This window comes from Triplophysa dalaica, chromosome 13 (genome assembly GCF_015846415.1).
Source record: "Triplophysa dalaica isolate WHDGS20190420 chromosome 13, ASM1584641v1, whole genome shotgun sequence".
Lineage (NCBI taxonomy): Eukaryota > Metazoa > Chordata > Actinopteri > Cypriniformes > Nemacheilidae > Triplophysa > Triplophysa dalaica.
Genome location: NC_079554.1, coordinates 18703842 through 18729129, shown reverse-complemented (window position 1 = coordinate 18729129; position 25288 = coordinate 18703842). Strand labels below are relative to the sequence as shown.

General features: G+C 37.2%; 2 protein-coding genes across 3 annotated transcripts; both read left to right on the top strand.

The window, feature by feature from the left end:
- Positions 1-2931: 2931 nt before the first annotated feature.
- pkib (protein kinase (cAMP-dependent, catalytic) inhibitor beta) lies at positions 2932-23806 on the top strand. 2 transcript variants are annotated; one of them, XM_056764726.1, is made up of 3 exons: positions 2932-3063; positions 20467-20635; positions 22758-23806. In XM_056764726.1, the coding sequence occupies exons 2-3, from the start codon at positions 20491-20493 to the stop codon at positions 22841-22843; spliced, it is 231 nt and encodes a 76-aa protein (XP_056620704.1). In that variant the 5' UTR covers positions 2932-3063; positions 20467-20490; the 3' UTR covers positions 22844-23806. The 2 variants fall into 2 exon arrangements, with proteins under 2 accessions (XP_056620704.1, XP_056620703.1); XM_056764725.1 differs by lacking the exon at positions 2932-3063 and adding an exon at positions 18261-18500.
- Positions 23807-24224: 418 nt separating this feature from the next.
- fabp7b (fatty acid binding protein 7, brain, b) lies at positions 24225-25273 on the top strand. Its single transcript, XM_056764348.1, has 4 exons — positions 24225-24383; positions 24549-24721; positions 24814-24915; positions 25017-25273. Exons 1-4 carry the CDS (start codon positions 24311-24313, stop codon positions 25065-25067), a joined length of 399 nt encoding a protein of 132 aa, XP_056620326.1. The 5' UTR covers positions 24225-24310; the 3' UTR covers positions 25068-25273.
- Positions 25274-25288: the final 15 nt, after the last annotated feature.

Below are 25288 nucleotides of genomic sequence, written 5' to 3'. Positions count from 1 at the left end.
TTTAAAGCCAATAATTTAAAATATACATATACACATTTATGTTTACTACATTACATTACATTTAGGCATTTGGCAGACGCTTTTATCCAAAGCGACTTACATTGTTTTATCCTATACATTTTACATAGGTATTTGCAATCCCCTGAGTTCGAACCCACAACCTTGCGTTGTTAACGCAATGCTCTTACCACTTAGCTTCAGGAAAGCTATTTTCAGTGAATGTTTTTCTTTTCTTTTTTTATCTCTAAATATTTTATTGAAAACATTTAATATTTTTAAAAGAGGGAATTGTTGAGCAATGTATTCTTAGGCCTGTTCCGGGAAAGCCTCGGAAGGTGGCTAAATGTCTGATGCACAATTTTCTGGAAACACTTCAGCACCTTGGAAGTCGTCATCTGATTGGTTGAATTTCACAGGATTTCCGTGAGACGTGCGTGTCGCGTTCTTTAACTGTCCGCCTGAAAACAACACGAAGTCGTGTGATCTGAGAAGTAAGCTGCGTGTTTACAACGGTTGCTATAAGAATTCACCACGTGCGACTAAACGCTTAATTTCTTTAAAATATGCGAGGTTTGCATAAATGCATAATCATGTTGTTGCTGTTAATCTTTGACACGTTCGTGAATGTACACCGGTCTGTTACTGCGAGACATTTCCACTCCTCAAAACTTGACGCAGCACAAAACGAAACGTGATTGGTTGCTTTACCGGTCAGTCACATGGCCTCTTTTGCGGGCCTTGGCCAAAGAAAGCGACGAAAAGTTCCAGACCATCAGTATTTGAGTCTCCAGACTAGTTCCTGGAGGAGTCCCCCCTATAGTACCCTGTAATGGGTTTCTGGGGTCAGTCAGTGAGACCTTTCAAAGCGTGTAGCTACATGGGGCACATCTAGAAACAGGGAAGTGTGTAATGTACAGTCAGCTAATTATTATCATTTAATCTAGTATATCTATGATATATTAATATTAATCCCACTACTGTACATTGTTTCACGTATAATAAACAAATGCACATGACGTATGTATTTAAATTTGATTTGCTTAACTATAAATTAAAATTGAGGAATGTTTGTAAGGGCAGCGCTCCTAATGTTGATAAGCTATTATTTAATTTTCTATTCTAAAGAACGAAACTTTACTTAAAAATGATTCACTTAAGAAATTGAAACAGGAACCTGGAGTTAGTTCATAGAGACAGCTGTGGTGTCATGGAAAGCTGTTTTTAGGACGGAAGGCATATGTGAGTAACTAGTGCATGGTCTAGAATATCAGCAGTGTTTTTAGAAAGTTGTTGCTGTTGCTAAGGAAAGCGAGTTATCCGTCTAGTACAGTCTGATATGAATGCTGGATGTGTATCGGCTCATCTGCATAGCGTTTAAATGTTGATAGTCAAATTCCCCATCAAGATTGTTTCAGTTTATGTAAAATAAAAAAGCTTTGTTTGAAGTATGTGCATTCCAAGGTATTAATCACATGTATACCTTTAATCCACTTTGAATTAAAATGTCTGCCAAATGCAAAAATATAAACGTGATGCACTTGTCCAGACTAGAATCTGATCTAAGGTCTAAGTGTCTTTTGGTATTCCAGGTTACTATTTATAGAAATGAATCTCTGGATTAAGGGTTTTCTAAATCTTTCAGACTAGCATATGACATGGTCACATCACAATGTTTAAATTGAGGACTTTACTGTAGAAGAAACAGCTTAGACTAATGGAATGAACAAATGTGCAGTCACTGGAACAGACCCAGCAGTATACCTCTATTATACCTTCTAATTTTCTCCAAATGAATCCTAATAAATGTGAATTAATCCCGCTAAGTAACTATAAAGGATACCTGCTCATTTGTTTAAACAGTTTGGACTTGAAGGCATTATTTGTGTGTTTTATCTGATGTGTGAATCCATCTAACAGCAAGTAAAATTACCATATCATGTGAGACGAAGTGAAGATTATGCAAAACTCTCTCATCCACATGTAGCACAGTCCAACGGGTTTAATAGGCCAATAAACAGGTATTACACGCTCATTTTGTGACAGCAAACCCTCAGCCGTTTGCTTTCTTTATCACTTGGCTGGGTCTTACCAAGAGAACTAGGTTGCCTATTCACAATAATTATTAACTTATTTATTTACATAATCTTTTTATATCAATATACTTTTTGTCTGCAAACCTCCTCTATCACTTCATAATCAAACACATGCCCTTGGGCCAGCAGAGCTCATTTTATTTTTGGAATTGACAAATGCAATGAAGTCACTGCCTTGGGGCCGTGTGGAGAGGTGATTATCTTCGGCTTGTTCTGAGTGCGACCGTTTTGTTTGCTAAGGGAGAGGATTGTGATTGTGTAAGGTGTTTAAAGCAGTTGTAACATGCAGATTAAGGTGTGACCCACAGTGCGGCGGGTCACTGAGTGGTAAAAATAGATCAATGCTTTGCTTAAAGAGCTATTGATAATAACATTGGCACTTGAAGCATCCAGTACATGTGAAAAATGAACCGGTGAATTACATTTACACTTTTGGCAACTTATGCACTAAATCTATCCTTTGTGGTCCATGGGAATCAAACCAAGGGCAAACCATGCTCTCACCAACTTTACCATATTAAAACCATGACATTTGTAGCTGAAATATTATTATACAAAAGGTAACGAGTCCTCCAAAAAGCATGGTTCTTTCACTTTTGGCAAACAAAACCATAGTTTATTTTCGAAAGTGTAATATGATGTGGGATAATGTACACATTTAAAAATAAGAGACATCTTATATGTTAAGTGATATGATTAAAGCAACAAAAGGTGAGATCTACTCTTCAGCAAAAAACGTATGCTTTTGTTTTTCTGGATGCGTTTGGGTATACCAGCGTCTGGCGCCGCGCGCTCTCGTGTGATGTCAGCGACAGCGGCGCGCGGGGTACATCTACTGCTCGCTCGCGGTGGACAGTGTCAGAGCGAAGGAGAGTCACGACGAAGATGGTCTTAATAAGCGGAGTTCCCTTCGCGGATAGCCTTTGTTGGTACTGATTCGGAGTGGACTCCTGGATAACTCGGATTCGGAGTGAGTACAGTGGCAGACGCGCGATAGGGATGCGGTGAGAGGTTACAAAGCAGTCAGGCGCGCTCTGTTTGTGGAGAGCATATATGCGCTTTGAAGTTGTGCCCTGCTGTATCCAGATGCGCACGGATGCGTTACATCTGTACATTAAATGATACGCGTCTATGTGAATGAAACGCAACACCGTGACAATAAGGGAAACGGGTAAATACACGTGTTTTGGTTGGCACTTAAACGATCTCTGTTTTCATATGGAAAATCTATTGTTCTCATTCGAGCGTTATTTGCAGTTCATGTAGAAAATGGTCATGCAATACATATCTGTCCAATTCACTAAGCAGACTGTATTTTGAAAAATGAATGTTTATATAAATTCACCTTGATTAAAGAGTGTCATAAAAGAAGGACAGTCGTTTCTTGGACGGGTTATGCCAGAACAAGTCTTTACTCTACTACTATAAGGTTTAAATTGCATTTATTTGAGTTCATAATTTATTTTTGGTGTATCTGTCTGACCTTGAATTGGGATGGATTCCGAAAGACATTTGCATATAAATTGATCATTTAATAATAACTGATGCAGTTTCATGTTTATCTGTTGATTATTACAGTTTACATTTATATGATATAAATCGTATTATACAGTGCTCCCTATGATTTTTTTATGCTTAATTTGATCAAATCTGCATAGTTGTAAATTCTTGCATTTTAGCTATATGCAATTGTATTGTGTATTGAGTTATTGTTGCATATTATTTAGTGCATCACATGTTTATTGAAAAAAGTTAAAATTAGACTTTTATCAAGGCCATTTTGTAACGCATTCATTAACTTCCTTTTTAATTTCACAACCACAGTCTATATGCTTTCAAGATATGCAAATATCATTAACAAAAAGAAAGACATTTACAGTCGTTTGCTGTTGTTACATGAAAAAAAATCTAACACTGATTTTAACGTAAGTTAAAATGTTAAAAGTTGCCTATGAGATGCAGCATTCATTATGTTTCCATCTCCCAAAAGAGGCATTTATGCAAGTGGACACATTGTCCTTTCCATTATAACTCCAACATTTTGTTCTGGTGTAAGGCTTCTTTGCCCATCATTACTGAAGATGCTATTTTTGTATATTTGATAGGGGTTGCTGGTAATAAAAGGCTGGCGTGTTTATGCTGTGTGATAATAGAGGGGTCTCCAGCGAGGTTAAATCACACATGAAATTACGCATTGATAGGGCCAATCTTTCCTCAGAAAAGCTTTATGACCCTCGTGAGATTTATTGACAGAGGGCAGGATGTGGTTTCCAAAGCCTGTTATTTTATTATCAGCCCGGTCATTGATATAATGTTAACTGCATTGCAAAAGTACCCTCAGAAAAAGATTTCAAAGAATAGTTCACACAGAATTGAACATTTTCATCAATTTCTGTGCCAGTCGTGGTCATCGTTTATGTTCATTGAATGAAAAAGGTGGAATTTGGATATTAGCTATAAAAACTTTCTTTTTGTTTGACAGAAGATAGAAATTCATAAGGTTTTCGAATGTTATAAGGGTGGGTTAACTCTTTTGCATGAAACCTATCCAACAAAGACGTCCTTGTGTATGAATTAATCTGAAGTCAAATGGGATGGAAAACAGGCAGATATTTTCATTTACAGCCATCGGACCTCATGATTTAGAAGCTGACCCGTCAATCTAAACGGCAGAATGTTCCTCGACCACAAAACAATGTTTGTCTGTTGTGTGTCGGTAAGGGCATCTCCTGCTGGGTGCCACCCATGGAGAATCTATTTTTAATTGGCCTTGTTGATGATAACAGAGACTTTGCAGCAATGTCTGCTCACCAAGTTCATTGTGCTCTTATCGTTTGGCTCAGTTTATTTTCTCCATTAGCACTAGTGCTGGGTTCGCACTCGCTTCTGTCTTTCACGCTTGTGTCACAAGCAGCAATTAGAATAGAGAAGCAGATTTGATGCCCAGACTTATTTTATTTTTTAGGCTATATGTGTAAATATGTGTGCAAAGCTATTGTCTTTACAGAATGCTGTTGTTTTGGATTATTTAGATCCTTTACTATTTAGCTTGTGTTGTTGTGATAGTGAGTATGTTAATAGCATTTTGCATTGTTTTTATATCAAATGCATTGATTTTGAATAGTAAAGGAATCGTTCTCCTTTAAAATGAAAATTCTGTCATTTGCTCACCCTGTTGTCATTTTAAACCTGTGTGATATTCTTTTTTCTGCAGAACACAAAAGAAGATATTTTGAAACATGTTGGTAACCAAATTGTTGGTCTTTCTTCAAAATTCTTCAAAATATCTGCTCTTGGATTCTGCAGAGGAAGAAAGCTCATGCAGTTTTGGAAGGAGATAAGTGTAAAGTGTATTTCAAGTAAATGATGAAAGAATGATGAAAAAATGGGAAGAATAAGAATCCCTTTTAAACTGTTGCCTACACAGTGCTGCAGTATAGCTATTGAGAGATATAACGCATGATGCTAATAAAAAGCAAAATGCATTGCAGCATTTTTTCGTATATTTATAGTTTAAAGCGTTGGTCCCCATTGACTTGCATTGGTTTTGTTTCCATACAATAGAAGTCAATGGGGACCAACGCTTTTCTGTTACCGCGTTTTTCAAAATATCTTCTTTTGTGTTCTGCAGAAGAAAGAAAGAAAGTCATACAGGTTTGAAATGACACGAGTTTAAGAACTCTTGTGAGGCAAAACTGAGCAATGATGCAATACCAGTCAAAGGGAGCTTGTGTTTAGTTTTTTATGAACAGTTTTCAGTCATTTCAGACACTGCCAAAAGATTCTTAACATGGCTCTCTGGATTACTTAGTTCTAATTGGTAATTTGCTGTATTGCGCTGTCAAACAGTCTTTTATATAATAACAACTAAACCACACAATATTTTAACCGTTGTCTCTGGCAATCAAACACTTTTACTGCACTAGTTTAATGCCTCTTGTAGTACTTCGTGATCTTTTTATTCTCGTGTTATAAAATAATTTCCGCTCAAATCAGTGTCAGGTCGATTTATTTTGTTATTTGGTGGTGCGTTGAGCAGGTGGTATGCTATCACCTTGTCATTATACAATGATTCTACATGGTGTTATATAAATGAAAAAGTCAAAAGTGAAAATATAACAAAACTACTGATCAATGGTAGGTCCAATTCATATATATATGTCCTATATATGTAGAGTATAACCAAAACTCCTTTGTAGTTTTTTCTAATCAGGTGCTTCAGAAGATAATACGATATGCAACAGATCAAAACTTAGCCTTGAGGAACTGTGTCATCGCTCTCTCTCTTTCTCGCTCTCTCTCTCAAAACAGCTGATATTCATTCTGTTCAGCCCCTTAGAGTATCATCAAGGCTATAGTGAAACCCATGACAGCTTCTGTTCTAGTGTTTCACTGGCAACATTTCAAGAGAGCTCAACTCTCCATTAATTTCTTCCTGTGAACTGTCACAAACAGTGACAAAAACAATTCAGAATTCTGTCATGCTCATCCAACTCGTAATCCAAAACCTGTATATGCCTTTTTCTTTTGAAGAACACAAACAAAGATATTTCGTGAATTGTCTCTGTGGTTTTGTGTCCATACAATGGAAGTCAATGGTGGCCAATGTTGTCTGTTTTCCAAAATTCTTCAAAATGTCTTCTCTTGGATTCTGCAGAGGAAGAAAGGTCATGCAATTTTGGAAGGAGATAAGTGTGAGTAAATGATGAAAGAATGATGAAAAAATTGGAAGAATAAGAATCCCATTTTCAACTATTGCCTACACAGTGCTGCAGTATTGAGAGGTATAACGCATGATGTTCATAAAAGAGCAAAATGCATTGCAGCATTTTTTTCGTATATTTATAGTTTATAGTCCCTTCTGGTATTGTAATATAATTGTTTTGTGAGGTAATGGTAAAACTTCGCAATAATAAAGTGTGCTTTGCAGATTCCCCAACATGGAATTGTTGGTTCAACCAACGGGATGAGAATACTGGAGGTGGCGTTGATGGATCAGAGGTTGTTTGCACCGACACTTTTCGCTAATGACATGTGGGCTATTGTGCATCTCGCCGTATGTGGTTCATGATGGTGTTCCTCTTCAGGGTGAGGTCTTAAAGACCACACATTGTCCCGGAGATAAGGATTAATCTGTACTTTAGCAATGCTTGTGTAAAGTCTAAAAGCAAAGGGTTATAACGTCCACACAGTCCTGCTGTTATCTGTCATCTTAAATATGCGGATTTGAGACAGTCATCGTCAGAGCTAAAAATAAACGGCATCAATCCAGGGAAAGAGGTATCCCGGCTTGCTTGCTTCTGTTCTCTGCTACCTGACAAAACATCTTGCACTAGAACAGCAGTCTCTTTTTATTGTCTGCACTTAGCCGTCTGTACCATTTGTCAGATAAATAAAACAGATTGTGATATGTTGTGGAGCTTTACAACTCGCATAAAACCTTTGGCTGTACTGAAAAGGGGTCGCATTCATAATGTCTGGCTATTGATCTTACACTGGAGCCCTCACAGACGTGAATTATTTATGATTGTGATCTTCATGCATTGTACGATATGTGTGCTGTAAACCTACATTGTGTGGATTCGTGTAAGGAGAAGTGTAGTAAAAGTCAGATCAATGTGCCGTAAGAAAGGATTGTCCTGCATTTGAGATTTAGTTTTGGCAAAAAACACGGAAGGTCAAATCGGAACGTCTGGCATATACAAAGTTCTTCACATCCCGCAGCTTTTGCATGTTTGCATTTGACTAATTTGATTTTGCTTTTCAGCTATGAAAAAGGTCTCTACAAAAATGTGACGACATTTACGCCTGTTGAGTTTGTGAACCCTATCATTACCGTTACATTAACTCATTAAGCAGGTGCTTTTGTTCAAATGAGAATCATCACAAGCCATTTATTATGTAAAAGTCAACAATGTTCAGACAAAAGCAATGCTGAGATTCAAATGTTTGGAGGAACTAATGGAATAACGCATTAAAGTGTCTTTAATAGTTTATTAAGAAGTGGTTCTGTTTATGGGAGTGGTTCAGTAAATTGTTTGCAGAAGACATCTTCAGCTATTTCTTGAAGGTTGTGATGGTGTCTGTAGATCAGATGAAGCATGGAAGCACAGACGAACGTCACAGATGAGCCAACAAGACGGCGCCAAAGCTTTTTAGATTATGGGCTGTGTTTGGGTTTTTAACTGCTGTATTGCTATCTAAGTTTAGGATTTAGTGGCTGTTGCACTTATAATTGTGTATCTTGGGAGTCATCTGCTTATATTTCACCTCTATCGGTGCAGTTTTAGAGCTTTAAATCACAGGCTGGGGTTGTGAAGGTGTCACTTCCTTATTGGGGCTTGTTATTGATCAGTTTTAGTTTATCTCCATGCTTTCCCTTCGTGACCTTTATTATATAACCTGTCATAAATCTTTAAAAGGTTTGTCAGAGCCTCAGACACACCGTTTTCAGCCAATAGTAAGGCACACAGAAAAACTCTTATCCTGATAAGATATAAAATTAAAACTCACTTGGACTCATTTGGCTACTTGAGAGAATTTGTTAAGCTAAGCATATATCGATTGGCTAAATAGAGCTTTAGGTAAATGCACTCGGATTGATTTAATTTTGTTGAAGGGCTCGTTGCTTAGATGTTAATCTGTTTTGAAAGAAAAGGGGGTCAATCATTTTATTGCTCCTGCTGTATTATATTAATTTAACATATAGTTTATTTTGGAGTCACCAAATTTGGTTGAACTCGGAAAGTTTTTAGAAAGCCAATGAGATGTCCGTCAAATGGCTCTTGCTGTTTAAGTTGGCGGTTGAAAATCATTGATGAGGTTTCTTGAGCATTATCAGGAACCGGGAAAACATATGGTAGATGTTCTTACAAAATCTTGTATATGTCCAAATTCAGGAAATGATTGTTCAGGAAATGGAAAAAAATTTTTTTTGAGCGATAAAATAGTTGTCAAAGTTGACACTTTTTAATACTTTCTATTGGTTAAATATTTGCCACAAAAACAAACAGTAACAAACTTAAATGGTGACTAATAATAATGATTTATGAGATTAAATAAAAATTAAGAAATATGGAGATACATGTTTCAGAAGGACAGCAGCAATATGCTAGGTTGTTTCAGCCCATGGTCGGGTCAAATATGGATTTTGGGATTGTCTGTATTTTGCCCAACCGTGGGTTAAAATAACCCAGCATTTTTAGTGTGAATGGGAATGCTAAGGTGTACTGAGTACTTTTTTCATACATATACCTTTATTTGTATATATGAGACATGTCACAATTGTAAAAACACTCTGTCTCAGTATTATGTTTTTCTTTAAAGGCCTCACAAAAAACAGCTGATAAAAGAATCTGATAAATGCAACTTTGCCCTTCTTTGGTATTTCAGCAGCATCCAGCCCACGTTGTTGGTGCGTCATTGAGTGAGATCTTTGTTTGAGGAGGCACACAGCCAATGGGAAAAGTGTCCTCTGGGGAGTCACAGTGCAGGGAACCAGGGGTTTGCCTTTTAAAAATGAGAAGATGAATCGCGTGTAATCCGTGCTTTGTTCTTCCATCCCACATGTGTTCTTCCTCTTCAGCTGCCGGCAATAGATTGAAACCTTTTTGTTGGACTAACCTCCCGTTCATCTTCAAATCACCGCTGCTGAGAATGTATCTGATCCTCTCTGCATGATTGAATGTGACTTGGCTCATGTTATTTTTGGCCACACATGTGATTCGATGCAGTAAACAGCTCTGATGACTAGGGGAATAGCTGGCGACATCTTTACAATGCAGCACTAATTGGCTTTGTTCTCCAAACACAGATGTGTCGTGAAGGCGTTGTATCATGTGAATGAGTGTTGAGTTAAATGAATTGGATCAGACCTCTTGTAGACCTTTTAAAGGTGTTTAATTACAACGTACAGAGAAATTTGGTGTGTTCAAGGTCCACATAGTATCTGTCGAAACATGAAATATAAATTCTCAGAGAATGTATTTATTATCAATATATAAAACCAGCTGTTTATGTTTTACTAAACCCCCTATGATGGAATCAGGACATCAGACAAATATCAGCTTACACTCTTAAAGTGCTTAAAAGGTTCTTCACAGCGATGCCATAGAAGGTCCTTTTTTGGTTCCACACAAGGAACCATTCAGCTAAAGGTTCTTTAAACGTCTCTTTCTTACTTTTTTATATTTTTTATAATCTGAAGAACGTTTTTGCCACAAAAAACCTTTTGTGAAACAGAAAGGTTCTTAAGATGTTAAATGTTCTTTAAGGAACCAAAAGGCATGGCTTTTCATAGAACATATGATAGATTTTCAATTTATAAGGAATATGGATTGTAATGGATGTGACATAATAATAAAAGGGTAATACTTGTCCGAATACCGAACACCGAACATGGCTTTTTGTATTTCTTCTGTTTATTTAGCCATTATTTTTCACTATTGTGTAATCGGAAAGGTCAAAATGCTTTTTATGTTTTGTCTTACTTTTCAATATAATACAATATAATGTAACTTAAAATAAAATAAAATTGAGCAAAACAAGTAGGCTAAAAATTGAGCCCTCACCCTTCTTGAATAGCCTATATTAGGCCTATAATGTTAACTGACTGCTTAAAGAATGAACTGTACTTGAATCTGTAGCCCTACTACAAAACACTCACTTAAAAAGTGTCATTCAACATTATTAGCATAAAAATGAATAAATGAAAACTGTTGGATTATTAAAGGCTACATTGCAAAATGATTTAAAGAAGAAAACATCCATGCAAGCAATTTTGAGTGACAACCATTCAGTTCACGTCTCTCCAAATTCCGCACACAGAAGCTGACTGTCAGTCACTATTCTCTTTTAAGGTGCACTCCTGGCCGGATTGCACAGAACATACTTTGACAAGTTGTTTAGTACATGGAATTTTTTGCACACAACCACTGTATGATGGCAAAGGATATCGCGAGCAGCGGGCTGTCAGACCGCCAATTCCATTCTGAAGTACACAAGTTACCGACCGGTAAAGATGATTTCATTCAGAAATGGACTCCTCCGGCACGGCAAGTTCCGTTCTGGGTCTTTCTCTGAGACTTTAAAGGTGTCATGTGACACGGCTAAAACGAATATTATTGTTTGTTTAAGATGTGATGCAATGTGTATACACGATTTAAGGTTAAAAACGCTGTATTTTTCACATACCGTGCATGTTTGTATTTCCTCCTTGCCCAGCCTCTCTAAAAGCGCAGATTTTTTACAAAGCTCATCACTCTGAAAAGTGAGGTGTGGTATGATTGGTCAGTTAACCTGTGCGTAGTGATTGGTCAAATACCGCAAGCATGTGACGGAAATGTAACGCCTCTTACCATATTTGGTACATCAGTTTCCAAAGCAAATGTACTGACAGGTACGCCCGCCTTACTTTTCATATACATTTGGGCGGTCTTCGTCAAATCATAACACAAATTGACGTAGAGTTGTGGGGTTGTGGTTACACGAGGCATTTCAGGCAGGTCTGGGTAAGCATTCATTTTTAGATGAAATGCATCTTTTGTTCCGACACTTTAAGTTTTGCAACTTTTCGTGTCTAATACATGCATGGGCAACTTCTAGCAAACCAAAGGCACAGAAAAACATGTATTCGTGCCATATAACCCCTTTAAAATGCTCCACACACTGGCGACATGTTTGCTGGATTTATAAAGTGCTTCTCTCTCTCTCTCTCTGCTGGTTGCTGCTTGATCATATCACACGTTATGTTCGGTAAATTTATTCAGCCATTTTCGGTTGCCGAACATTCGGTGCATCCCTACCTTTAAGATTAACAGTTGCCCGCATACTGCGGACTCCAAACTACATGCAGTCGGTCATTGTGCAGGTCCGACTATGTTAGACTACATCTTACTCAACTGGAGCTATTTAATAATTTAGGTCTAATATAGAACAGAACATGCAGCAATACAATCCTATTCCTTCTGGTGAAATGGGTATTGTGGGTAACATATTTCAATTGAACTCTGCATCCCTCACAGCAGGATGAAGCCGAAACATTTTAATAACTCTCTTTGTATGTCCCATATTCCCAGAGTTGCAATTCTGAAACTGAACAAACAAACAAAAGAGAACTAGAGCTTCACTTCAGCCAATGACACACGAGGAACAATGCCCAGATTAACACCATGAATCAAACACTTCTGAAGCTTATAAATCACTTATACTCAAAAAATAGTGTTCTTAAGATTTGTGCTGATGTTATTCCTAAAGAAATAAATGGAGTGTTTTGAACCGCAGGCTTTTATGAATATTCAGTGCGAAAACATTTTAATTAGTCACAACAGCCAGCGGTTACATACCGCATTCTTTCACACTGTGTGAATCATGTATATTTTTATGGCCACTCCCCTGGTATGTGTACAGATGGAAGAATTCAGTTAGCTTTCCAATAACGTGGAGATAAAGTCGCAGCTTTGGTCTAAAGCTTAGTGAGCTGTCTATACTTTATTAGACAACACTTCAGGCATCGCAGGCGTGCTGCCGATGAATGAAGACGGTCATTTTATACTGCCTTCTAACCTACCTCAATTTGGCTTAAAGAGATTTGTTTACAGAGATACAAACCCAGAATGCATTGCAAACCGAAGATGATGGTGATCAATGTTGATTAAAGATGTAGTGTATTCATTATTGATACCGATAGATATAAAATATTTACCCAAAACACCAAAAGACTATACTTGTTCACAAGGCAGACAGGCAGTTGACCTAAAAAATGACTTTATAGCTTTGGGTCTTTGCATCGCGCTTAACTGTTCATTCGTGTTCAGTGGGAACACAACATGACAGTTAAAGGGGAGGAGTTTACGGAGTTAACACCCTTTAAAACAAGGGTGGGCGGTATGACTAAAATGTACTCCACATGTAAAGCTGGGTTCACACCAAACGCGAACAATCATGTTCCCCATATTTTCAACCTTTGCGGAAGACGATATTTAAGCACGTTCGCAGAAATCAAGTTGCCTGATTCACGTCATTCGCAACGCCCGCCACTAGTGCGCGTCTATACGCATCCTTGCATTGACTTTGTATGTAGTTTACTCGCAAATAAAGCATTTTGCGCGAGTAAATTACATACAAAATCGATGCAAAGATGCGTAAGGCGCGAATGTGCGCCGTGGATGACGTGAATCGGGCGGCGCAATTGCAGCGAACTTGTGTCCATATAGTCTTCCGCAAAGGTTGAAGTATTTGTCATTTCGCCTCATTCACGAGAAAAGAGCGAACTTTTCACGTAAAGAGGTTGGAACGTGATTGTTTGCATTTGGTGTGCTCTAGCAAGTTCTATTTTGGGTTACCAGTAGAAGAACCATTACTTGGCTAAACTTAAATTCGACAAAGTTACACGACCATTTCAGCAAATTGTTTATTTATTAAATTAAGACCCAATAAATGTAGACAAATTGTTTATTTGTTGCAATTTTATACAATAATAATATAAATTTATTAAAATATAAATAGGTATATTATTAGCCACTAGCCAGACCGATCAAATAAACACAGACCGGAAGTTAACTTCGGGCCAGGTGCGTGCATCCGATTAAACGGTCTATACATTATCTCATTTAACTGGGGTAAATATACTGTTTATGTTGTTAGGATAAAATTAACACCTTTAAAGAATTTTTGATACATTTCATATCTCTGTATTGATTTAAAAACTGAATAATGGTCTATGAACATTAGCTGACTATCACAAACATGAACAGCATAGGAATATTCATTTGATTCTAGTTCCTTTTTAAGTGGAACTTGACAGACGCAAACTAAAAGATAAAATCATTTGTACAAGCGAATTATAAATTTGGAACGGGTGTAAAAATTTCAGTGGTATCTGTTCTGCTATATTTAAATGATGTGAGCTGTTACTAGGTAACAGAAGACAACTAATCTTTGTTGACACGTGGGTAAGATTAAGCAGTCAAGCTAGCTGTGTGGTTCAAAAGTCCAAGACCATTTACCTTAGCATATTGTTTTAATTTAAAATAAAACAATTCTAGTTAACATGACATGATACACTCCAGCTCTCGATGATCCATGATATCCCAGCATCCTTTGTGATCCAAAGCTTGACTTGAGTGATTCTGTGGGATGAAGGAAATCTGACATTTTGTCCGTAGGAAGTAAAGGTTAATACCATCATACCATCCAGGACTATAAGTGGCTTAGTGTATGATGTACTGTGGCAAATGTTTTGAGGCAGAAATATGAAGTCTCTATAATGACTATAGTGTTACAGATCAACTACTCTGGAGATGGTGGTCTCCACTGAACTGGTGAATCAAAAGGTTGCTGGTTCGATCCCAGCAGCCACCACCAGTGTGTCCTTGAGCAAGACACTTTACTCCATGTTGCTCCAGGGGGATTGTCCCTGTAATAAGTGCACTGTAAGTCGCTTTGGATAAAGGCGTCTGCCAAATGAGTAAATGTAAATGTAAACTACTCGCTCCTCATCCACTTATATATGTCAATATATGCCTCCCGAGAACATAAACGTGTCCTGAGTCCTGAGACACGTAGTAAGCTTGTTCAGAGGTCAGCATCCATGCTTGAGAAGCTGCTTGGGTTTTATCTGTTCCACAGCAGGATTGGCACAGTTACCTGAATCAATGTTCTATTAGCTCGGCTGTTCTAGGTCGTTGATGGTTATGTCCAATGCAATGATGGTTTATGGTCCTGTGAGACCTCAGGGCAGCATCCTCTTGGAAACCAAAACTTCTTTTTCTGCTCTGCGTTTCACCCGTGCCTTCCAAACAAATTACACCGGGTAACTTTATCGAACTCCCTGCGCTTTGCAACCTTTCTACGTCTTGCCAGCTAGAGACCAAAAGAAAGGAATGGTAGAAGTGTACGGTTAAGATAATCAGGTATGTAAAAATAATAAAATGCTACCAAATGCACCCAATTTAAAAGTTGCAAAAATGATGCACTACAATTTTAAGATTTTCATGGAAAGTTTAAGCAGTATTTCCTAAAAACCCTGTCGTTGGCATTTGTTGTTTTGTCTTAAATTTATCAGTTGGTTTACACAATATTTTAAGCAGTTTTTTCCAGTTATTTGTACCATAAATGAAATCCTTATAAAGCTTTATAAATGTAAGATAATTTGCAAAGCATTTTTGCAATTATCAAGCTCTGATGTTATTTGCGTTGTAATATTTTAGTGTATTTTTCCGGTTTTTTTTATATGATTAGCAAGACGCAAGCATATTCCCATATCTACTGAATATCATTTTGCTACTGCGGGTAGAGCCCTGTCAGTCATACTGTATGGCCCCCGTTTATAATCTATACTTGGTCCCATGCTAGATGTCAGAGCAATAGATGGATGTGGGTTAAGAAGATCAAATGTAATATATTTTCAGCTGGTTCATGCTTTGCAGATTCAATAATGATGATAAATGATGATTGCGTTTGTCTCGAAGCTGTGTGATGTATATTAATAACTTCCATTAGTAGTTTAAAGTGACAGGATACTTCAGAAATAATGCAGTTGTGTTCGGATTATGGGATGTAAATACAGTGTTTTTATTAGGATGCTATTCTGTCTTTGGATTCTCAGGTGGTTCGCCTAAAAACAAACTTGTTGCATTCGTGCTCCCCATGCAAATATTGACAATCCTTCCAAAACCCAGTGATGGAGTCCCTTCATTCTGTATGGTCAGCCTTAGGTCATTGTTGTTGATAAATTGCTTGCTGTGTCCCTCCATTGTGTGACCTCACAGAATCCCAGAAAGGATGAAATGCATAAAAATAAACGTGTCGGCACACTTTCAGCACCATCAAATTGTTTCCTCATAGGCTTATCGCAGTGGCGCATTCAGCCGTAGGTCATCTGCCACATTGTTCTGGGCTCTATTGATTGGCAGATAGTGTGCCATTAACGTCATTAGACAGGTTGAACAGATGAGTGAGTAAATAGACAAGACCTTTAAATGCTAGGAGCTGGGAGAATGGCGCATAGCCCGCCTCGGCATCTCTTTCTCTCTCTCCGAGTCTGACTTTGTGATTCCGTTCGGTTTCCAAGACCACTGCAATTAGCCATTAAAAGCAATGCTTTTAAAGTGTTTCTTACAGCATTCCATTTTTAAAGCAGATGAACAACACACCTCCAATGTCCAGCAATACAGGGCTTGAAAAAAATAACCAAATTGGGTTTTTTGCACCAAAAAATATTAAATCAATATTATTTTTCTGTGCTTAAACTGAAAACCTGTCATAAACTTAAATCAATTGAATGTTAATTTTATTGATTTATATTCATAAGCCTTTTTTTGAGTCACCCTTTAAAAACTCCCTTTCAACAAGCAATCACAGCGGAAAAGTGTGCTTCATTATGCAAATCAGGAGGTTAAATACTGATTTGATGTGGAGTGCGCTTGATGATTATTTGAAATGCTTTGATCTGCACGCTCTTAAGTGAAGTACACTGCTAAACTGAGTTTTGTTTGGTTAATTTATTTTTAATCAACAGTCGTACAAATCGAAGTCAAAATCTGCATACAAATATTTTAGATTATTTTTAGTTTGTTACATTTATGTTTGTAAATATCCATCTCAGCGTCCTAAAAATAGACTTGTCATACATGGAGATTGAATTTAATTTCGAATGTTAACATTTACACTCCATCCAGGGTGTATCCTGCCTTGATGCCCAAAGACTCCTGAGATAGGCGCAGGCTCCCCGTGACCCGAGGTAGTTCGGATAAGCGGTAGAAAATGGATGGATGGATGTTAACATTTATTAACATTAACATATCAGGGTTCCGTTTTATCTTTTTGTAGTGTTGTCGATGAGATGGAAGAACATGATATTGTCTTGAATTGAAGTACAGATTGAGTGACTAAGGATGAACATTAGTTGTAAACTCAGAGAAAGGAAATTAGGAAGTGTTTGCTATTTTTTAAAGCTTGTTACTGAGCTGTACATGGATTAAGACCGGATTAACCTTGTTTGCGCTGACATTTACAGTAATGCTGTTTATATTTAGCATAGTTCTGTTTGAATTTAACACCTGGGTTACATGCTGAATGGAAGCACTTTTTTGCTTGGTCCTGCAACGATGACATCATTTCCGGTCATACTAGACCTCTGTTATATCAATTTGATTTATATTTATAAGGGTTATATGGATAAAGCGGTGGAACAAAAATTTAAAAGACAATTCATTTTCAGTTTTTTGGAATTTACTATTTATAGGTATGCATTTAGCTCAAATTTTAATTTTTGCTTAATTCTGTGAACTAATAACAATATTTCTCCCAAATTTCAAATTCAAATGTTGTTTCTATTTGCATTTATTTGCAGAAAAGGAAACTGGAGAAACATGATTCAGACCTCAAATACTGCAAAGAAAACAAGTTCATATTCACTTTAAAGCAATACATTACTAATATTTATATATATATATATATTCGGAAAATTTCTAAATTATTTATGATTGTTTTCATGTGTCTGTCGTGCTGTCGGATGATTTTATGTCAGTCCTGAGCTTTGATTTTGTTCAAATGTAACAAACTCTGAACTGGAATGGCCGCAATACATCTAAAAATGCTAAATAAACGAAAATTTGGAATAGTCTCTTAATTATTTGGATGGATTTGGTGCTACACTACTCTGTATTGTTACTTTAACAACGGTAGTTTTGCTTCTCTGGGACATGAGTCATGACTCAAGAGATGTTTTGGACTGTGTGACCAGACCTCTTTGAGAAACCATACTGTGACTGGCAAACATGTTAAATGTCTCTACTGAGATTGGAACAGGTGTGTATGCTACAAGATCAGGACACGACCTTGCAGAATATGTGGTATCCCCTGTGCTCATTTTTGTCACCAGGCACCCGTGCATTGGGTCAGGTGGTAAACCTTTCCTCAATTGAGAAAACTGCCAAAAAGCAGAGCTCCTTTGCCCCAGGGTTGGATCTTGCCGTTTGCTCTGTTGTCGGGGAGCCTTGGACTCCCAGAACACCCAGAGGTTTCGTTGCATAATGGAGTCAAGAGGGCTCAAGCAACCAATGAAAACACTGCAGCTCCCCTTGCATACGATATCTCACCCAAAACCCATCAACGGCATGCTGAGATGTTATTCTGTGGTGGTTTCTTTCAGGGGCGGTTCGACCTGCCAGCTGGCATCTTCTGCAAGGAATAAAACATAAATCAGTGCTGGTGGCCCGCTGGCGGGTGATGTCATTTCCAGCCGTAGGGTCTCAGATAGTGTGTCGCTTGGCTTTGTGCACAGAGCTGACTTCCACGTTGTAGAAGAGATTGTGTTCGAGATGTTGGAGATCGAGATGTGCATCCATTTGAGTGCCGTCTGATCCCAGGAACCAAAGCAGACGGACAGGAGCATCTTTGGCACAGGTGAAACTATAAATAGATGCAGCCGTATTTATGATCAAACACCATCTGTTTAGTCACCATTAGTGTTGTGGTTAGACAACAGGTTAAAGGGATAGTTCACCCAATTCTTTTATCATTTACTCATCATGTCATTTCAAACCTGTATGACTTTCTTTCTACTTCAGAACACTAAAAAATATATTTTGAAGGATGTGGGTGCCCCAACAACATTGGTCCCCATTTACTTCCACTGTATGGACATTTTTCAAAATATCTTCTTTTTGTGTTTCACATATAATCATATACAGATTTTGAACAACATGAGGGTGAATAAATGACAAACCTGTCCCTTTAAGGTTTTGGGATTTGGGGTCAAGTATGTAACATTGTCAATGTTAAAAGTATTCTTGTCTTTGACCTTCACACTCAAGGAGAGAAAAAATTGAAAATAGAGATACAGATTTCTGTAGCATTAATTAATCATAACATCGTGTGTTTAAGGGAGCGAAAACAAGAATGTGGAAACAGTTGCTATGGACGGGAAATCTAAAGTGCACTGGACTCAAATTCACTAATACACAACAGATCTATAAAAACAATAGCAAAACAAAAGACAGTGTTACAAATGTGGAAAAATCGGAGAGGTGCCCACTGCTGGTCAGAACGTGTAACGATATGTCATCTTAAATCCATCTGAATGGATTTCATTAGCAAAAGTGATGTTTTGATTCTGTGAAGGAGGCGAGAGATGCACGTTGGAAATTGAAATTGAAAAAATGTAATGATTGAACTGCAGTAGAGCCATCTAATTTATAATAATGGATTCGGTCGGGTAGGCTGTATGGATTTTGTTAGAATCTACTCTGGAATAAATGCTTTTTTTGTTTCCTGTATGTATGTTTGTGTGTGTATACATATATATAATTATGAGTATATTGTAGAATTGCTTCATTGGTTTTCATATATGACTGCATATAAACTGCTACAGATAATACTAAAAGCTAAATCAGTTTTTGAGTAGTTAACAATTAACTGTGTAAATGTGTCGTTTGACAGCAAAGATTAAGATAAATCTCTCTTATGCCATTTTATATGATAAATATTTATAATATAAAAATAACATATTAACAGTTTTTTTGTAGGATACATGAATGGTGTATTTGTCAACTACACTTTTACAATTTTGTAATCTTATCTGATGAGGCTTAGAAGCATAAAAGACCCATTGGTTGTGCAATTTGTCAGTCAAATCTGCAACCACATTTACATGCACTTTCTGATGGTGTTTCATACAGAGGTCTGACACACGCACAGTCAGGACTGATTCAACGAACGTCACTCCAAACACACGAAATAAAGGCCAGCCAAGTGGGTCTGCTGTTTAAAGGCTATGCCAAGCAGTTTGGAAACTCTTGAGCTGCCAACACAATGAATGTTATTTGCAATCCACATTGACTAAGTGTATATCTCAGTAGGGATGCTGGCCAGATTTCTCCGAATCAATCCATCACGTTAGGTGTGGTGGAAGGAATGTGGTGCAGAGCTGATGGGACTTTACATAAAAGTGCAACGAGGAATTAGAGGAAGCCGAAGGGCTTTTTTTCTGCGAGTTCGGATGTCGTGGGTGGGTGGCGAGCAGGTACAGAATCTTGTAAAACATGTTGTGATTTAGAAGCTCCACTTTGCAGATGTGACTATGACGGAGACAGATTAAATCAATCACTCCATCCTGCTTGCTCACTCAGTCGGCGTATGGTCATTGCCTAGCCCTAGGGTAATGCTATCTCACGCCTACATACTGTAGTTTGCCATCACTGTTAATGTACAGAATCATGCAAGTTTACAATGACGTGAGGTTGACTAAATGATTTTTAGGATGTTTATTGTAGGTGAACCATGCAAAATATGAGATTATGAAAATGGAAACTAGTTTATTGATAGCTGGACATCTAGAAGTGTGTTTTAATCCGTCTTCCTTTTTTTGCAGATGATGTTATGAAGACCGCCAGAGATGACTGATGTGGAACCTGTCGTCTCTGACTTTGCAGCCACGGGCAGGACTGGCCGGAGGAATGCATTGCCAGACATTTTAGGTTCCACGGCTGGTCGTGGAGACGATGACCTGCCTAATAAACTAGCCGAGCTTTCGGTAGGAGGTACGTCATGTGCTGGTCATTCCAATCAGACAGGCTTGTTACAGAGTGACTCCAAAAAGTATGACACAATTAAAAATGCTTGAACGTTGGTGTATTAAATAGGAAATATTAACGCAAAGGGACTGTTCACCCCAAAAAAGATAATTGTTTTGTTTTCGACAGAAAAAAACGTCATGTACAGATTTGAATGGCATGAAGGTGAAAATGATGACAGAATTTTATAATTTGGTGGGGTATCCCATTAAGAAGAATTGACCTGATATATCCACCTAAAATGACCTTGGAACCAGTCGGTTGAAATAACAGCATAACATGATGATGGTTCTGCAATAAGCTCTAAAATCACTTGTCTGAAGATGCCACTTTGTTTTATATTTTGTTATATAATGCAGTGACATTCATACCTTATAGTGTGACTAGAAGTACTTTTCTGAGCCTCTGTATCCCACACTATCTGTTTGCATAGACATTACTGAGATGTTAAACAGCCCTTACCACGAGTGATGTTAAAATGTACATTTTAAATGTGCAAACATGGATATTTCACAGTAGGAGCATTTAGTCTGTAACACATTGAGGCTTACAGCTGTGATTGAAAAAATTTCTCTTAAAGGGCACCTGAAACTCTTAAGTGCTTCTGTGTGATCGAGCTGTCATAAGAAGGATCGCTGTAGGTTAGACTGTCACCAGATGTTTTCAGATATTAGTCCTTTTAGTATAGTTTCTGTGGTAGTCAAAGCTTGTATACATGTGATTTTACAGACCAATATTTACATATGTTTAATTCATCAAAATAATAAATGTCAATGTGTCAAAGACAAAAAAGGGTTTAAGCATAAAAACAGCAACAATAAATTAGTCATTTTACTTATAAAGTGCTTTCTATGAACATTAAAAGGGCCTTTGACCCAAATGTGAAAAATTCAATCTCAGTTCATTTTAAAGGGTAGAGAATTGATGGTAAAACTGAATGTTCTTGTCCACTTCTGACATGAGCTTTAACACTGTCGCATGATCATTGTAAATGTTTCACGTGCAGTACAGAACATCGATATATGGACAAACATACATGTAAAGACTTTCATTGATATATGGACTTACAGTAGGGCAGACTTCTGTGATGATGGTGAAGATTCTGAACGGCTCTGAAAGAAGCATGATGTATACTATTTCACGTCATACGTTATTTACACGTGTAAACAATAAGCAGATGATGATCAAAGTCAGCAGCACCCTGTTTACCCTTGACAAAATAACTGTGACTTGGTCCTGCTGAGGGGCGAACGGCTCATTTTGCCCTCTAGTGGTCATTTTTTATGTGACCATTACAAAGGTACAAAATAAATTTTTAGGTTCAAGGTTTGAGAGCTTCCTTTCATTTTGCGTTTTTTTATACTTTATGTAGCAGTAAAATATGAGGGGTATGGAAAAAAATGAAGGTAACACAACTTTTATTCCAATATTACAAAAATGCATAGAAGAATAAAAATCTCTCATACATTGACTACATTTTGACAAGACATTTTTCTATCAAATGTTTATTTGCCAAAACAGAAAACTATAAATTTCTTTCAACAATCTCAAAAATTATGTTTTTTTGTCATGTTATCATGCTTCTATTGGAATTGCAATGCACAATAAAAACGTGAAAAACATCATTTGTTTTGGCAAATTAACTTGTTTATATAACTTGTTTTATATTAAGTCATTCTCATTGGGCTTGACTCCATATGCTTTGCGTATGTGTGTCATTTTTGCCAAGCCTACATAAATTCTTCACTTAGCTTCAGTTTACACTCCAAACACAACATGCATGCAAAATGTCTTTTTTATATTTGAATAATGGGTAGTCATCAATTTGACCACTGTATTTGTGTTCCTCGTGTTTTGGTAAAGTGTGTTTAAAGTACTTTTCACCTAGAAATGTAAATAGTGTAAATACCTCCATATCGTTTTAAAGCAATATGACCTGCTTTCTTCCGTGAAATAATCTTGCTGGTTCAGGCAACAACACTTTAAAGTAACCATACAGGTTTTAACAACAAAAGTTTTCATGGAAACTATTTCTAAACAATATATTGCATTAAAACACAATATGCTTATAAACATTGTCTCCAAACAGATGATGGAGAACAGGGAGGAGAGAGCTCATCCTCATCTGATCCACCTAAAGAGACCACAGAGGAACAGAAGGGAGAGGGGTCATAATTCAACATGGACACAGCCGTGATCAGACCACATTCGAGACTCGCACGTGACCTGCCTCCACTCTTGCCCCATTGACCAAACAACTGTTACACTCTGTGCTATGCAACATCAAGACCACCTATGATTGGCAGTCAGAAATGGACCAGTGAGAAACAATGGTTTCCTATGAGAACAATTCATATGAAGTTTTGTTTTTCAATTATTTACAAAGTTCATTTCATACTTTGTTAAATTTGACATCCTCAAAGACTCGCTTTCATCATTCTTCTTAAAGGCCGGCTGTTTTGAGTGTCATGAAAACACATTCTTTCCTATTTTAAAACTATAAGTTTTCCATTGTAGTGTTTTTCTCTGAATGTTGATGCGTAGTGGCAAATTGTCTTTTATTGCACAAAATAAGTAAATACATTCCATTTGGTGATGTAAGTGACGTTTCTTTATCTTACAAAACTCGTCCGTCCTTGTACAGTGCAACACCACATCGTCTGTGTTTTTTTATCGTAAAGATATGCATTGGGAACATTTTAGCCAGAGGAGATGAACCAGTGCTTATTAACATGAGATATATTTTCTTCTTGTAAATACAGAATTGTACATTATATTTGCCAGTTTTGTTTAAAAATCTCCCATCGTGCGCATGTGTTACTTGCTGTTCGATGTTGCCGTACGCTGAATCGGAATGGTTAGTCATCTGATGTATTTCTGAAAACGTGGTTTCAATCGTTAATCATATTAAAGTGCTTGTCACAGATATTTCTTAAATCTTGTTCATGGCGAAGGAAAATATAATCGTGGAGAAGTGTCATTTTTTATCATTTTGAAAGCTCCATCTGCTGCAGATGCTGTGATTTATTCAGGGATACATTTTTTTAAGCTGATCATAATGCCTATGTCACTATTGTATGATGTAAGCCACAAATGAAATGCAGTTATGCTTAATGACAATAAATCCTGTGCTTAGTTTATGTAGTATTAGTTTTTTGCCCAGCAGAGGGCACTAAAGACATCTTTCACAACGTTAACACGCACACACAAAACAATTTTATATTCATGTAGATGCTCAATTTGATAAAACGTGATTTGTAAATATTGTACTGTATGACATATTATATGTCCAATATGTAGATAACTGGTTATTATTAATAACATGTATTTTATTTATAAATCAGTGCTGTAACTTCAAAGCAAAAACGTCTACACTTCTTTCAACAATACAATTGTATGTTTAGATTAGTTTATCTATTACTTACTAATCTGTCACTGAGCACATTTTACAAACTCAAAAGCCATTCAAATGTAGCTTTCACGAACAGCCCATATGAACTCTGACTCCTCCCACTCTGGTTTAATCATTTTAAGGAGTTGAAAAAACTATTTAAGATCCATTGCTGAGAGACAATGCTGTTGCTTTAAAAGAGAAATCCTATACATTTGTTTACTGGACTTAAAGAAGCTTAATTTCTCAAAATGGTTGATGCATTCTGTGGCACATGGAAACTAGTCAGCAGTGAAAACTTTGATGAGTACTTGAAAGCTTTAGGTAAGTTTATTATTATTAAAAATAATAAATTAACAATACATAAAAATGCATAACCGTAATTATACACATTGCTAAGTATTTCATCAGCAGTAAGAAAAAAAGGAAAAGAAGATTGATTTGTGTTTGGTTTCAGGAAAAGTTTTGATGCATATGATTCTTTTAAAGGTGTTCCGTTTGCAATAAGACAAGTTGCAGGTGCGCTTAAACCCACACTCATCATCTCAAAACAAGGGGACATAGTGATCTGCAAACAACAGAGTACTTTCAAGAACTCTGAGATCTCCTTTAGACTGGGCGAAGAGTTTGATGAGACCACTCCAGATGGCAGGCAATGTAAGGTAAGGTTTGGGGATCTGTTGTTGTTATTTCACATACATGACAATACAGAGATGCACTCTGTCTGAAGATCTCATGTGTTACTTTTGATCAGTCCATTGTGGTTATGGATGGCGACCGATTTGTTCAAGTGCAGAAGTGGAATGGTAAAGAAACCACCTATGCCCGGGAGATGAAGGATGGAAAGATGATTGCAGTGAGTGTCTATTATTTTTGCACAGTGTATTTATAATGCTTTAGTGTCTTTAGTTTTAGACTTATTTGCTACCTGTCATTATAGTTTTTTACTTTCTCTAGAAACTCACCTGTGAGGGCGTGGTGGCTGTGAGAAGCTATGAGAAAGCATAAGTCTGAACATCTTGACAGGGTGTGCTCCTCTCCACTGGGCAGCAACAGATGCAATGTGCTTTAATATTTCATGTAAGACGAATCTTGCACTCCATACACCAAATCTATCACAGTACGGACATGTTTGGATCATTTTTTTTATTACTTGTCATCAAGGCTGATTTGTGAGCATGTTAATCTGTTTAATAAACAACCAAACAAAAACATGCATTGTGTGTTCT